Source organism: Agaricus bisporus, assembly GCF_000300575.1.
Source record: "Agaricus bisporus var. bisporus H97 unplaced genomic scaffold AGABI2scaffold_13, whole genome shotgun sequence".
Lineage (NCBI taxonomy): Eukaryota > Fungi > Basidiomycota > Agaricomycetes > Agaricales > Agaricaceae > Agaricus > Agaricus bisporus.
Genome location: NW_006267348.1, coordinates 496,937 through 511,859, shown reverse-complemented (window position 1 = coordinate 511,859; position 14,923 = coordinate 496,937). Strand labels below are relative to the sequence as shown.

General features: G+C 45.6%; 6 protein-coding genes across 6 annotated transcripts; 3 read left to right on the top strand and 3 right to left on the bottom strand.

Moving 5' to 3' along the window:
• Positions 1-649: 649 nt before the first annotated feature.
• Positions 650-2,708, top strand: AGABI2DRAFT_122377 (hypothetical protein; the record flags this gene model as incomplete). The annotated part of the gene is made up of 7 exons (XM_006456417.1): positions 650-864; positions 922-1,019; positions 1,084-1,364; positions 1,423-1,636; positions 1,694-2,062; positions 2,116-2,455; positions 2,516-2,708. 7 exons carry the CDS (start codon positions 650-652, stop codon positions 2,706-2,708), a joined length of 1,710 nt encoding a protein of 569 aa, XP_006456480.1.
• A 735-nt stretch (positions 2,709-3,443) lies between these two features.
• AGABI2DRAFT_122376 (hypothetical protein) lies at positions 3,444-5,392 on the top strand (the record flags this gene model as incomplete). The annotated part of the gene is made up of 5 exons (XM_006456416.1): positions 3,444-3,570; positions 3,632-4,927; positions 4,978-5,033; positions 5,084-5,219; positions 5,277-5,392. 5 exons carry the CDS (start codon positions 3,444-3,446, stop codon positions 5,390-5,392), a joined length of 1,731 nt encoding a protein of 576 aa, XP_006456479.1.
• A 319-nt stretch (positions 5,393-5,711) lies between these two features.
• Positions 5,712-7,268, bottom strand: AGABI2DRAFT_122375 (hypothetical protein; the record flags this gene model as incomplete). The annotated part of the gene is made up of 5 exons (XM_006456415.1): positions 5,712-6,187; positions 6,242-6,571; positions 6,640-6,873; positions 6,930-7,023; positions 7,074-7,268. The coding sequence occupies 5 exons, from the start codon at positions 7,266-7,268 to the stop codon at positions 5,712-5,714; spliced, it is 1,329 nt and encodes a 442-aa protein (XP_006456478.1).
• A 59-nt stretch (positions 7,269-7,327) lies between these two features.
• Positions 7,328-9,182, bottom strand: AGABI2DRAFT_211459 (hypothetical protein). Its single transcript, XM_006456414.1, has 9 exons — positions 9,119-9,182; positions 8,868-9,061; positions 8,757-8,808; positions 8,551-8,699; positions 8,256-8,496; positions 7,997-8,204; positions 7,757-7,946; positions 7,612-7,701; positions 7,328-7,564 (listed from the first exon to the last, which is right to left on the bottom strand). Exons 1-9 carry the CDS (start codon positions 9,146-9,148, stop codon positions 7,405-7,407), a joined length of 1,314 nt encoding a protein of 437 aa, XP_006456477.1. The 5' UTR covers positions 9,149-9,182; the 3' UTR covers positions 7,328-7,404.
• Positions 9,183-10,425: 1,243 nt separating this feature from the next.
• Positions 10,426-11,826, bottom strand: AGABI2DRAFT_195581 (hypothetical protein). Its single transcript, XM_006456413.1, has 10 exons — positions 11,692-11,826; positions 11,556-11,637; positions 11,387-11,494; positions 11,278-11,337; positions 11,213-11,223; positions 11,081-11,153; positions 10,971-11,027; positions 10,853-10,917; positions 10,632-10,792; positions 10,426-10,569 (listed from the first exon to the last, which is right to left on the bottom strand). Exons 1-10 carry the CDS (start codon positions 11,821-11,823, stop codon positions 10,515-10,517), a joined length of 804 nt encoding a protein of 267 aa, XP_006456476.1. The 5' UTR covers positions 11,824-11,826; the 3' UTR covers positions 10,426-10,514.
• A 605-nt stretch (positions 11,827-12,431) lies between these two features.
• On the top strand, positions 12,432-14,626 carry AGABI2DRAFT_188406 (hypothetical protein). The gene is made up of 9 exons (XM_006456412.1): positions 12,432-12,457; positions 12,508-12,537; positions 12,589-12,662; positions 12,719-13,046; positions 13,095-13,538; positions 13,597-13,718; positions 13,772-13,889; positions 13,946-14,165; positions 14,222-14,626. Exons 1-9 carry the CDS (start codon positions 12,445-12,447, stop codon positions 14,601-14,603), a joined length of 1,731 nt encoding a protein of 576 aa, XP_006456475.1. The 5' UTR covers positions 12,432-12,444; the 3' UTR covers positions 14,604-14,626.
• The last annotated feature ends 297 nt before the right edge of the window (positions 14,627-14,923 follow it).

Sequence of the window (14,923 nt, the reverse complement as noted above, 5' to 3'; positions counted from 1 at the left end):
TTGATTTCACAAGGATTGTCATTTGTGTGATAGATAAAACTCTAAATCGGAACCGGAGTAGATATCACTTAAGCTGCAAACTAGAGCCAGAGCAGATGCACCGGCGTGATCATCTGGGAGCATATTATAATGAAGCCAAAGCTAAGGCGTTTAAACAGAAAAGCAGGAGGCTGTCGTACCAGAGGGAGAAGTTCTGAAGATTGATATCAGAGGCACTGGCAATTCTGACGTGATTCAAAGCCCTTCGAGTTGCACCTTGATACTTTCCCATCGGCCGCATCGACTAGACACGGATGAACTGCGGCGAAGATGGATCCACTCCAGGTGCTGTGCCTAATTATAGCGCCCACATTATGCGGAGTCAAGAAGCAGAAGCATCGCGCCACTAGGGCCACAGAGGGGAGTAGGGGGGACAAGAATGTGGGGTGGAGTTCCAATAGATACAAATCAATCATGATACTCATACACCCGAAAACGCGGGCGTATGCAGCTCATAAACCATTTCACCCTCCAGTCAGAAACTGAGGCGAGGAAAAAAGTCGCGCTAAACCCGGATAACGGACAAAAGTCATATTCCTCATTTTCTCACCGTGGGAATTCGGATCAGACCGAGTGCGGATAATTCCAAAAATAGCGACACCGCTGCGACATGGACCAACCCTCTCAACAGCAATTAGCGGATGCGCTCGTATTTCATACATCTCATAACTTCCAACCCTCCGCTTCTATTCCCAGATTAAGCCAACATGTCCAGACTTTCATAGAGAATGTCTTGAGCGATGAAGTTGCCAGTCTTTTGATGAGACCTGCAATCAGGCCTCCTACGGTCAAAGGCGATTTACCAATGGTTGACTATTTTATTTCGTGCGTTTGGTCGGAGCCCATTCGTGTTGCCGTGAAAGTAGTTGACTTTAGATCTAGATCGTCCCACAACACCTACCTGCTCTCTAAACAAGTCCTTGGTCGCTGTTCATCACAATCATATATAAATGTCTTAAGCCGAGGAGCACGTTGCGTTGGTATGGTCTTTCGTTCCTAGCCTGGCTTTATTGCTGATATGAAGGGTTGTTACCTTTAATTTAGAGATCGATGTCTGGCCATCCAAGAACGGTCCAATCGTCACCCATGGTTATACATTCTCACAATCCATACCTTTCTCGGATGCCTGTATCGCTATCGGATCCTCAGTTCAACCAGATTCATGGCCCGTACTTGTCTCACTTGAATGTCATGTATATGGAGAACAAAACCAAGCGGAATTGGTCAGGATCATGCGTGATGCTTGGGGTAGCAAATTTGTGGACCGCGAGCTGGAGGGTATTCCCAAGAGATTGCCCCCTGAAATGGTTTTTGGAAAGATACTTGTGATGGCATGTATGACTCGTTCAGGATCAGTCCCTCGGACTGATGTCCGTCATACAGGTTGAACATTATCCACTGCTAATGGTTAATGTAGATGAAGAATCCTCTTCTTCGTCTTCAGATTCGGAGTCTGATCTCGAGGATGAACAAACTTCCGATAAACAGTCAATCAAAAGGTCTCGTATACCTCCTCAACTCCGTATCAGTCCAGAGCTCGCAGAAGTGGGCTATTATTTCCGCAGCATGAAGCCGTCCAAGAATTGGTTCTCCCGGCGTGTGTATCCAGTTCCTTGTCGATGTTGCGAAACGTCATCTCATTTTTCTTGATCAGTAATCCCTGACCCTCCGAACATACTTCTCAATATCTCTGAATCGTCTTTGCTTTCCCTCCTTACCTCATCAAATACGATATTGGACGCACTCATCGTTCATGCGCAAGCCCATATGAGACGAATATATCCCAAGGGTCTGCGTTTCACTTCCTCAAATCTCCATCCGCATGTATTTTGGGGTTCAGGGTCACACGTTGTGGCACTTAATTGGCAAACATACGATCTGGGCATGCAAATTAACGAGGCTATGTTTGTTGGTACACCTGGTTGGGTTACGAAACCTGAATGGATGAGAACACCGCGTGGGGACGATGACGCAAGTGAGCGGCGAATGAAGATTAAAGGGAAGATTGTTGGAATCTGCAATTGTGGGTATTTCCTCTTTTCTCAAGTATAAAACATCTATACGTTTGTGATTCAGGTCCGCCGCCCTCTGATAGAAAGCGTACGGCCGATTCGAAGGCTTACGATGCGTATGTTAAAGCACAGCTTCTTCTACCCGCTCGATCTTCTCTTTCCCAATCTTCCTCTAACCTTCCTGCTGTGCAAACCTTCAATGAGGTCAAATATGAATCAGAAGCTCAACGTGTCCAACCGCTGACGGGCGATTTAAATTTCGCGTACCCGACTACTAACACTGGTCCGATAGACAACGCATGGAACAACTTGCCGTGGAAGAAGAAAGAACCTAAGGAAGCATTGATCAATGCTGAGTTTGAGTGGGAAATATGGCAAAAATGGGAAGAATTGACATTCCTTAGGTGAGTTGTAATCCATCTGGTAGCTACGCGATATCTTGACGCGTGAATTCATCCCTTCAGGATTACTGTTTGTGAGAAGGAATTTGGAACAGATGATACTCTGGCAATATTTTGCGCCCGTGTAGCTGATATTCGGCGTGCTGTCCAGGAAGCAGCAGAAATTCCTGCCAGTGGATGGAGGGCTGTGAGGCTTTTGGATCCGACGGGGAAAGACTGCGGCAGCGTTGCCCTCATGCAATTCTCCTTTGTTTAAACTTTGAATTTACTGTGGATATTTACGCCTTTCGAGACATCACTTCATTGGTGCTGTGCTGTAGCGATAGATGCTGTAGTATTTGATTGCAACATAAAAACGCTCACGGCTTGCAGTCTGCAGCCCTCATCTATTTCCAGCGTTATATATTGGAACTGATTTTTATTTCGTCTAATAAAATTCGTAGCTGTACCTACAAAGACCTACAAGCTGGTGTACAACCAGTTTCATGTCTACATTTTCTTTCTGTATTCATTAGAATTTTCGGCTGCAACGGCATTCTGCTATTATGTGACAGTCAGGTGACAAATATTAATCACTTGACATCCAGTAGGCCGGGATGCCGACTTGACAGTTTAAATGTTATGCTCTTATTCAAGGAACCCAAACTCAACAAATAAGTAGCATTTACAACGCGTCAAAGAATGGTTGCTCTGGTAGATAAGACGTCTACCTCTGGTATTCCAAACGCTGAAATATGGAAGTTTCAGATTGGTCCGGGGATCTGAACTGTTCATCGCCAACGCGTGGAGGAAAAGTGGACGGAAGCCTTCAGGGAACTGCGGTTCTCGGCGATATTGGGATAACGATGACATTGTATGTTTTACACTGAATAGTGCATCAGACTTCGATGGAACATCCCGACCCAACGTGGAAACCTCATGAGCATTGAAACGATGAGGTTGGATTCTGCGTTTACGAAGCTACGAGCCTCTCGCTTTCCATCCGATCATGATGTCCCCTGGTGCTTTCCAGGAGGCTCATGATTTCATTTTGAACAACCCTCAGTTCGTATATTCTCACGTTCACACGACCAATCATACGATCAACAACAATGTTATTGCCTTTGTACCAGGATCCGGTAAGGATATTGCCGAGTTCATGATGAGCGCGACGACGATAGTTGAGATTTTTCGTACAAGGAATTCAAATGCTTCTGCAGAAATCCATGCCAGATGCATTTCATGATTCGTCGGCTCGTTATCCTCCACCCCGGTGTCACACTGGAACACGCGAAGCTCTTATAAAGACAATAATCGACTGGGGCAACGGCGCCTCAGATTACAGTGATCCCATTCTTTGGGTGTATGGTCGGGCTGGAGTTGGAAAATCAGCTGTGGCGCAATCGTCTGCTGAAGCCATGAATCTTCAGGGTAACCTAGGGGCAGCTGTCTTCCTTTCTCAGTCTTCTGAAGACCAAGATTCCCGTTGCCTCTTCACCTCCATTACATACCAAATTGCCATCAAATGCGACACGTTCAGCAGTATAGTGGACTATAGAATCCGAAAGGATCCAACTCTGGTCGACAAATCGATTACCGAGCAGTTTCGGGAACTCTTGATTAAACCTTTGCAGGAGCTCGGAGAAAAGGAGAGAGCTCGTCTTGACGGATGGGTCATAATTATAGATGGTCTTGACGAGTGCGAGGGGATGCAAGCACAATGCGATATCGTTGAAATCGTTGCGACTTCCATTCGAGAGCGTACAACACCCTTCCGCTGGATTTTTCTCAGTCGCCCTGAACGACATCTCTCGACTCTCTTCACCAAAAAGCTCACCGATTCGGTATCCCGCCATCTCGAACTCCCCGTGTCTCGTGAGATTGATCACGAAATACTACTTTATCTTTCGGACGAGCTCAAAACGGTGCAAGAGACGCATAACCTTCAATCGTCATGGCCTTCTGAAAAAGATTTGACAACTCTTGTCAACCTTTCTGCTGGCCTCTGGATCTATGCAGTAACTGTTTGTCGCTTTATCATTGAACCCAACTCTTCGGGACCTATCGACCAACTCGACACCGTTCTTTCCCTTGCAGCCCCTGTTCCCTCCAATACCTCCGAGTCTGACCATCCATTAACAGAACTGGATATGTTTTACACTCTCATCATGCGCCGTGTTTTCCCAAAAGTTCTCCCCACTGTCCTCCAGATCCTATTGCTTCACAGTTTGAATCTCCCTCAATGTCAAGTTCAAGTTATTCCCGCCGTTGCCAACATTCTTGGCCTTTCTGAATTGCAGCTGAGGAACGCTTGCAGCTCACTGCAATCTGTATTGGAGATTACACCCGACTTACATATCAGGTTCTATCATGCATCATTTGGCGAATTCATCCGAAATCCGACGCGATCCAAAGAATTTTGCATTTACTCGAGCCTCCAGCCCCTTCGAAATGGACTACTAAATCGATTAAATAGTGTCCATTCTCATAGTACGGGTACGTAGCAATTGACGAGTACAGATATATGTTCTGACTAGTTTTTTTAGAAACTAATCTGATAATCGACGTGACTTGGCCCAACCCAGAGGCCAGTGGATTCTGGGTCTATCACTGTCTACTTGAGGCATTTTTTCGTCTTTGCCAACTTTTTAGCCCTTTGGATACCTCAACGGCTACTCACCTTTCGAAGTTTCGGTTCGATATGATTCCATTTTTGTGGAAGGATCCATGGTTTCCCGTTCCCATCTTCGGGGAGCAGTCTTTATCGCCCATGAAATTACGAACAAACGTAGGTCTAGGTGAAAATTCTTATGTCTCCATCCACTGACGCATTGATCATTCATAGATTCCGGCGGCGCTTCGAGACAAAGTAATGCGACAAACCTCCAACCCGCTTATCAACTTTTTCAACAAACCGGCGAATGTTACGAAGGAACGACCCTATATCTTGGGTTGTGGTAGAAACAAGGTTTTGTGTTGGAATTATAAGAATAGGCTCGGGACTTGTATTATTATGCCGTATCCAACTTATCTTTAGTTCTGTTCATTGGAGGGTAATGCTTGGTAGCGGTGGTATTAACCACTGAGTCGCGTTTGATATCGAACCTCCGTCCGGGGAAGATACCTTCACCAGACTTCCACACATGAAAAGATAGCTAAAGATGTTGTTGTTCTTCGAAGTATGACATGGGACCCAGTATATCAAAGCGATGTGGAGTGGACCTCATTGATTGGCCCATCACCAAGAGAAAGAAAAACCTGCTGCATCTCCCTAGATTCATTAGTTGTTCCAGTCCCTTATCGCAGCCAAACTTCCTCCAGCAGCTTTACGTACGCCCATATACATTTTCTCCACCTTTGTTTTCTTCCTTCCTTCAGTCCCTTCATCATCCTCTTCCTCATCCCCAGCTTTTCCACCCGTATTATAATTAACCATAAATTCCGCAACAAATTTCGCAATGTCCGTCTCACCCACCTCACAAAACGCTCGTGCGCCCCACCGCCACTCATACATGTCACCAGCTTGCATACCCATATCATTATGAGCGTCACCTCCGACTTTTCCTCTCGCCCGTTTACGGCCCGCGCCGGAAACTTCGCCAACAATTTGCCGGTCGAGATAACCCTGACGAAGAAGTAGAGAAAGATAATCGTCGACTTTCATGGCGCGATGTGTAGCTATAGTTGTGAATAGTATGGGTGAGCGACCAGCGGTGGATGGGAGACCGAGTTCTTTCAATTGACCGCGCAGCGCTCCTACAAAATAAACTTCAATTCTCCATTTCATTGATAAAATAAAGTAAAGCTTACGCTCTTGTACGACCTTTCCATTGACCAATATGAGCGCGAGTATAACATACAGAACACCCAAAGCCCCAAGCTGGTCGTTTTGGCCCCAAGAAAAAATCGAACCATAGGTCCGAGGATGCAATTCTGCGCCATCATCCCATTCATCGTCATCATCCAAAAATATAGCAGCGCCAGCTCCAGAGTTGCCATCGCCACCAAAGAGATCACCAGTAGCAAAGTTAAGGAGAGCTTCCTCTTCCACGATACTAGCATCCGTTTTGTTAGCTATCTCAATGAGTCTAGCGTCCAGGATGGAACGTAAAATGTATGTCTTTGATCCGACAGCAGTAGCTATGAAAAAAAAAATAACAGTTCGAGTCAGATAGGTGGTCAATAATGCGACCGACGGTTAGGCAGACCTCGTCTCTTTCCCATAGTAGCCTTTCTAGCTTCTTCCAGCTCGTCTTCACCCTGGGGATCCTGCGTACCTGAAGTTGACTTCTTTCCTTTTTTTTCTGCCGACGCTGCTGCAGCTTCCTGATCCAAACCAGCTTTCGATGGTAGCTCCTGGAGTTGAAGACCGAACGTCTCATGGAGTATCGACTGAGCCCGATCAAAGACTGCTTTGAAAATCCTCGTCGAATTTGGTAGGACTTTATGACGCGACGCTTTCAGAATAAGATGACTCAGGAATTGGGAAGCAATGAACCTTTTTTATTGATATCTTCGCGTCTCAATGGCATCCGCCGTGCTTCGTGAAATAGGGCTAGTCGAACCAGATCCGCAGCCTTTAGTCGGATATCCTGGAAAGGGTGAATACAGCAAGAAAAAGATCTTTGGAATAGTGGCTTACAGCTGCCCCACCTTCACCTTCTGCATTCTCAGCTTCTGAATGTTCTGCGTCGACATCCATCTCATTTTCGTCGACTTCATCATCCGACTCTACCCGTGCTCGTCGGGTCGCCTGCGAACGTGCTGGCCCATCACGCTGCGATCGTCCATTTGCTGGTCTTTGGGACTGCGAGGCTTGTCTGCGTGTTGGAGCCATTGTTGTCGGTTGTTGTGATTAATGAGAACACGTAACGTGTTGCGTTATGTCACGCGTTTGTCACATTCTGCACATGACTTTATTACCAAACATGGAAAGTACTACGTATGTTTTCTGTGTACACAATCGCACTCGCTCAGCTCCATTCGCTTACTCTTGTTGTTTTCGGACAACCCTCACTGGGAGGAGACGAAAACTGCGTCTCAACAAATACTTTCAATACACCAGACTTCCGTTCGTCGAAAACGCGGTAGAGGTCCGGCATATCCTCCAAGGGAACACGATGCGACACAATCCTGCAATCTGTCAACTCCTGCCTGGTGTAAAATTAAGGCTTACTCACATAGTCGGATCAAACTTGTTCGTCAAAATATAGTCGTTCATGATTTCTTTCCAGTACTTGTGGACCGGAGCTTGTCCATTCCCAATCAATCTGTCCAAACGCTCAGGTTGCGGTTAAAAGCGATATATAATAGAGCTTGGCTTACCGGATGCCTTTCTCCATCAATGCTCCCACATTTACACCGTTGGCAAGTCCTGCATATGCGGCTGTCATTCCGCAACGACCCATTTTGCGTACGGAGACAAGCATCTCATTCAAGATTTCCGGAACGTCTGTCTCCAGCATCAACGTCTTTTGAATCTTGTGCATCCAGGTCTTTGGCTCATGGAAGGTTCCTAACCCACTATTCAACTGTTATGCAGTCGTCAAGTTGAGATATACCTACCGCAGTCGAGCGCCACGTCAACCCCACCAGGAACTAGTTCATGGATTCGTTTAGGAATATCCTTATCCTCTTTGAAGTTGATCGTTTCGATCCTTAACTTGCTTGACGCAAAATTCAATCGCTCTGGCACCGCATCAATTCCGATAATGCGCGAAGCTCCTTTAAGCTGCGCCCACTGGGCTGCATACATGCCCACAGGACCCAAGCCCTATTGAGTACGCGTCAACAATCTAGTCAAATAAAGCTTTATTGATCTCACCCAAATTGCAACAATATCGCCAGGTGTAACTCCGGTGTCAACAACACAGTGGTAACTTGTGGGCAAAATGTCCGAGAAAAACAGGGCTTTCTCATCTGGGATCTCTTCCGGAATAGGAAGCAAATTAACGTTTCCTTTCGGCACCCGAACATACTCGGCCTGTCCACCTGGAAATCCTCCCGTAAAATGAGAATATCCGAAGAAACCCGCATCGCGAGTGCCATACAACTTCTCTTGCAATCTACGGTGTATCTGTTATTGCGTCGGTCACACGGGTATAATCCAATAAACATACGAAGAACTATTGCTGTTATCGCAGAATGAAGACAACTTTTCCTTGCAATATCGGCAGTCCCCACATGCGATTTGGAAAGATGCAACCACGCGTTGTCCGGCACTTATATTTTTCACCCCTGGACCTACTTCTTCAACGATTCCCATGAACTTAAAGAGGCGATAAATAAGATAGGAACATAGTATGGCAAAATTCAGGACTCATACCTCATGACCCAAAATATCGCCCTCCTGCATCGTCATGATCTCTCCATGGTACCTATTCCGCACACCACTTAATCAACGCTTGGTAAGTAGCATATATCGAAAATGACATACAAATGCAAGTCGGAACCGCATATAGTCGTTCCAGTAACTCTAATAATGACGTCCTCCGGTTCTGTGATATCAGGAATGGGAGCGTCAATCATCCGTACATCTTCATTACCGAACCATGCTAGTGCACGCATGGTCTTATCGCCCGGACGGTGGGCGTATTCAGCTTTGATAGGAACTTTTGCTGGACCAAGATACTAAGTTTGATATATGAGTATAGAAAATGTTGGAACGCGTAGTAGAAGTGGACTAACGTCTTGTACTTTGTTGGCTGCTAGTTGCATGTCGATGAGATGCAGAACCAACTTTGAAACTTGTTTTATAGGCGCGCCACGGTGGAGAGAATAGAATGATGTCATTATTTCGCATAAGCGACGTAGCTTGCTAAAATCCTTACATTAGCACAAATTGGTAGACCTTTCCCTAAAAATCCTCCCGCGTCTGCATTTCATTCTACAATAATGCCTTCATCCTAAATTCACAGTACACTACCAAAAGCGTAACTAGTTTTGCCTGGTAGGTTTCCGAAGAACCATATAATGCGCATATTTTCCTATTTCTCGTTCTATTTATAATACAATGGGGGCCCTCTGGATCTGAGGAGTCGCCGCGCCCCTCGAGTTGGGTTCAAACTCCAGATTGAACTTCTAGGCTCCACACTAGGTTGTACCAACATCACCTAGAAGTTGAAGGGCGACATTTGAGGTATGAGGTCGCACCAGTGATGTGCCGTTCGTGACCGGGTCATGAACCCTCAGGTACAGGTCATGAACGGTTCACGACCCGTTCAAGAGGTCATGACCGGTTCCCGAAATTTATCATCAGTAGATCACTAGCGTAAACAGCTACAAATAATAATGAGCTGTAGATATCTCACTGGCGTAAAAGAATCTACTCAGTCTGTTCGTCAAATGGAATGTCATCTGCCTCCATCTCAGAGTCTGGATCACCTTCCGCTTCCAAATCCAACGGATTATGGAGTTCTGCCTGCTCCACATGTCTGTTTAACACTCTCACCGAACATATCTTTCTATGCTCTGTTCCCAAAACCAAACAATAACATCGAGCCGTATACGAGCCTCAGTAACTAGTAACTTGTGAACCTGCCCCGCTGGCATCTCGGTCACTGATCTCGTTATCGGAGTAATAGCAACAAATCTATATTTATCTAACTACAAGAGGCCAATTAGGGCCAATTATGAGGTTCACGACCTTTAGCTTGCGGTCATCGGGAATCCCCGGGTCATGACCCGGTCGCGACCCGGTCATGACTTTGAGTCGTGACCTCTCATTAGGTTCATGACCGGCACATCACTGGGTCGCACCAGGATTGTGGAGTACACAGAAAGATTGGTTAATGCCGGCCTACTAAAGGGAGACGCCTTGGGAGCGCCCGAGGAAAAGAGACGTTTACATTCAAAATCAAACGAGTGTAACTCAAACGGCTGCCACTCAACATAGTGTTCCGCCTTATTAATAAAATGTGACAACTTTATCATTGGGTGGCATATGATTCAAATTTCTCAATTGCGCAAGTTCAAGCCGCAAAGGCTCTTTATGACTTTTCGAGAAGGATAAATCATATTTTTTTAAACCTAGAACAATTCCAGTCTTCGAAATTTCCCATCCAACATTGATTTTTTGATTTGTTTAGCAAGATCCAATAGAATCTTGATTGTAGTTGCAAGCGCTAAAGCCGTCGCCACTGCAAATCACGAATAACCGTCAATACAGGTCAAATATCCACATGAGCAAATAAGGTCGTACCATCCGATCTTGTCAGGTTCATTCCCAGGTGAAACACCCTCATAGGTACAACAAACGCTGGAATCACTAGGGTGACTATCGGTGCTGATACCTGAAAGTGTCGCAGTGTCACCGAAATTAGAGTTGATACCAACACCTTCGCTACCGTCGTGTAAGCAAACCTGCGGGTGATTATCATAAGTCAGGATTGTTACTACAAGCTGCATAGAGACTGAATTTACATTGGTAACTTGGACATGACGTTCGTTAGATTGGTCACAATTTCCGCAAGAACGGTAGAGTTTGCCTGTTGGAGTAATATTGAAGCAGGCAATGAAAATGAAAAGTGATGTAACTAACCGAAGTCGGAAGCGAAGAAGTTACTGATTCTGACGGTACCTCGGCCGTTGTGTTGAACTAGAAACAAGTTTAATTTCTGACCATAACGCATATTGGATTAGACTCTTCACCTATCTTATCCTCGGCATGGAAAGCACCTCCACCATTGATTATAGAGACATCGCCAGAGCCGGTTTGCTTAAGCTACTCAAAAAATATTGAGACGACGAAGATAAATGTCCACCACCAATAAATGATCTTACAGTAATGGCGTCTATAGAATAACGTGTTAATCACGACTGCAAATACACAAGGCGGTGGAATTTACCTTCGCAGACATCCTCCCACCAAACGTTGGTAACAGTGCAAGGGCCACGGCAATGGATACCTGAACAGTCAATTCAAAGGTTTCTCCAAACCAATTGACGGTAGCTTACCCTCAGCTTGATCTTTACCGATGATAACATTAGAAATGGACGCTCCCGACTGCAATATGAAGACTGCATCCGCTTCACCAGTCTCATCTTGCTCTTGACATGCGCCACCTAGTGTAATTGAATATGAAATTGACCTTTTGAATCTCAAACAGAGTCCGGAAGGACTTACTGCTACCTCGACGGTCATATTTGACCATGCGACCGTCGAAAGAGCCAGAGATCACGCTAGCAGTAGGGAGCGAAACAGAACCCTGTTATGTAATTTCAGTTGGCATTCCACAACCCCTTAACTGCAGGTGACCTACAGATGAAGCAGGAAGCCTGGTTGTGAAGGCAGCTGGGGCTCTTGGGGCCACAGTGGGCACCGCGGTGGGGACCACAGCGATGACTGATTGTGCAGCGACCAAGGATAAAGCAAGAAGCGCTATTTTGAGCATTTTGAAGTTGGAATTGGGATTTGAACGACTATTGTTAACAAGCTTATATAGAGTTCCGTTGCCTTGTTGCCGAATATATTGTCCAAGAAGAACTGTACACATCAACAGCATCCATTTCTGCACTCAATGTCGTGGCGGAAAAATGCTTAAATCATATGATGTTGCTTGTGAGTCTCGCAGCTATCTTTTACTCTTCCCCACCTTCTGGAGGCTGTCGTGCACAAGACTTTCGCGCCGCGCGGCCCGTTGAAGTGGTGAGTGGCAAGCGGGCCGACTCGAGAATGACGACTTTGATTGTTGAATCTTTATTTCACAGATGTCAAGGACTGCGACTTTAGAATCTTCAGCCGATATGTATCCGAACCCCACAAAGGGTTAAATGATTGCTGATGTCGTGCCAGGTATCTAAGTCAGATGACGGGGAAATAAACAGGTAAAAGCTCCGAGAGAAGATTCAGCGGCTGGCTTCGTCGTACAATTACCGCGTTGCCCACAGCGCGGGCCGCAGCGAGAAGAACCAGAGAAGCAAGCGACATTGATGTGACATGGAAGTCACGTTCGAAAAAAGTGTGATGTGACATGTGTTCCTGCACCTCTCAATCGTGATCGTCGAAAAAAAATATGGGAAGATCCAGTAGGTTTGGTATTCGAGGTTCACTTTTCTATTTCTAATATCATGTTCAGAGACTACAAAGTCAGTTCCTCACAAATCAAGTGAAGCACCATGCAAGTTTTAAGTGGAATAATCTTCTAAAATTTGACCAGAACTCAAAAAGGATCCTGGCGTGCCCAAACTCCCGGTCCTCAAAGCCAAAGTTCGTCATGAATTAAGATCATCTGTGGGCACCCTTTTCTTCTTTCTCTTATTTTTTCTTCGCGATTGACATACTACCAGCATTCTCCAGTGCTGAATCGTGATCCAGATGCCACAATGGCGTCTGAGCCGACCCTTTCTACCCTAGCAGAAAAGGCTGCAGCAGAGGAAGCGCGCCATGTTTTCGAAGATCCCTCATCATCATCCTTTGGTAGTGCTGCGAAGACGAAAGAACAACTCAGAAAATACTATCTCAAATCTCTTCATAAAGTGATTGATGAAAGTGATATCATCATATTGGTTCTGGACGCTCGAGACCCAGAAGGATGCAGGAGCAGAATCGTTGAAGAAGAGGTACGAAGACGTGAGGCAGAAGGGAAAAAGCTAGTCTTCGTTCTCAACAAAGTCGGTGCGCATGTTCCTCTCGCTTTCCAGAATACCACTTATATTCCCCTAGATCTTGTACCCAAGGCCAATGCACAAGCTTGGTTAAAGTACCTCCGTCACTCAACGCCTACACTCCCATTCTTATCACCTTCCGCATCTCAACACCAGAGGATTAACATCTCCTCGTCTACTGCACCCGCACTTCGAAAGCTTCTGAAAGCATACAAACCAAAAGCAGGTAGCGCCACTATCGGAGTGGTTGGCTATCCCAATGTCGGAAAGAGTAGTCTCATAAACAGTCTCAAGCGTATGAAGGTCTGTGCAGTCGCCGCACAGCCGGGTCATACCAGGGAACTCCAGTCAATTCAGCTCGAACGAGGTCTACGAATCATAGACTCTCCGGGTGTCGTTTTCGATGACGATAATTATGATGACGGGAAAGGCAGCAAAAAAGGCAGCGTTCTCTTACGAAATGTTCTCAAAGTCGAGGATGTCGAAGATCCAATCGCGGTTGGTAAGAAATTCATTTTACTGGTTTATATCTCAGGTTAATTAAATGGGATCTCACACAGTTGAGGAGATTGTTGGTCGGACACCACCCGAAACACTCCGTATTTCATACAAAATTCCAGAATATAACTCAACACTAGAGTTTTTGACCATGCTTGCTCTCACAAATGGGCGTCTTCTCAAGGCGCGTATCAACTGGCGTAGCCTAAATTTCAAAGTTTTTGACTTGTGTTCTAGGGCGGGACACCGGATTTAGTAGGCATGGCACGTCAAGTGTTGAATGATTGGAATCATCAAAAGATTCCATATTACTCAGAGCCACCCGCTATCCATCCGTCGCTAATACCCTCAACCAGTGAGTCAAGATTATCATATCCCAATTAACCACTTTTGAAAGATGTGCATTCGAAGTCGTGACCACTGGTCAAGCCCCCACAATAGCTCCCGGTGCCGAAAATGTCGGTCAAGCGCAAATTGTCACAGAGTTTGCCAAACCTTTCCAACTCGAAGGTCTATTTGGTGCCGCGGACGTTGGAGCATTCGGAAATGAAAATGGTGAAATGCCCATGGATGCGGATGATGATGGAGATGTCTTTTTTGATGCAGAGGAGGGCCCAATGGACGATGACACGTCAGTACACTCCTTACGAACTGCCGATGCCTAACCCTCTGATTGACATTCCGTAGAAAAGGTATTGAAATGGATTGTGAAGGACAGTCTTCACGTAATCCTCGTAAACGTTCACGATCCCCCTCCGAAATCAATGCACCGATCAATCCAAGTCAAATTACTATGCAGAACGATGACCGACCAGAATACTCACGATACACTCGACAACCAAAACGACTGCGTAGAAATAAAGATGTTCCTGAATATGATGCACCGATAGATAGCCATGTTGTCGAGCGGATGGAGAAAGGTAATCCTTTGAGTAGGAAGAATTTGAAGAAAGAGTCGAAAAGAGCGAGGAAGGCTCACAAAGCGAAGATGCGGATCGAGAAGGGGGAGGATGAGGGTGAGATGGAGGTTGATCATAGTGAAGCTTTCCACTTTACGTTTACGGCTTGATTGGGAATATGAGGTGCTTATCGGCGAGATACCGGATCATCGATCATCGACCACCGGTTATTGATGCTCAGATTTTTGAGGATTGTACAAATGACCACTTCCACGATTCACATACTGACGAAGTCTTTGAATTGTAAATGAATGTTCTCGCGTGATACAAGGTTAACAGAAGGCAGTTTGCACTTTCTAATACTTTTGACAAAGAGTAGCGGACATCACTACTTGAAGCTGTTCCCTCTAAATCTGAACAGATAAACGAGAATGCTACATATATGATATAAGCACCTATGGAGACTATATATTCTATGTGAGTATCTGGT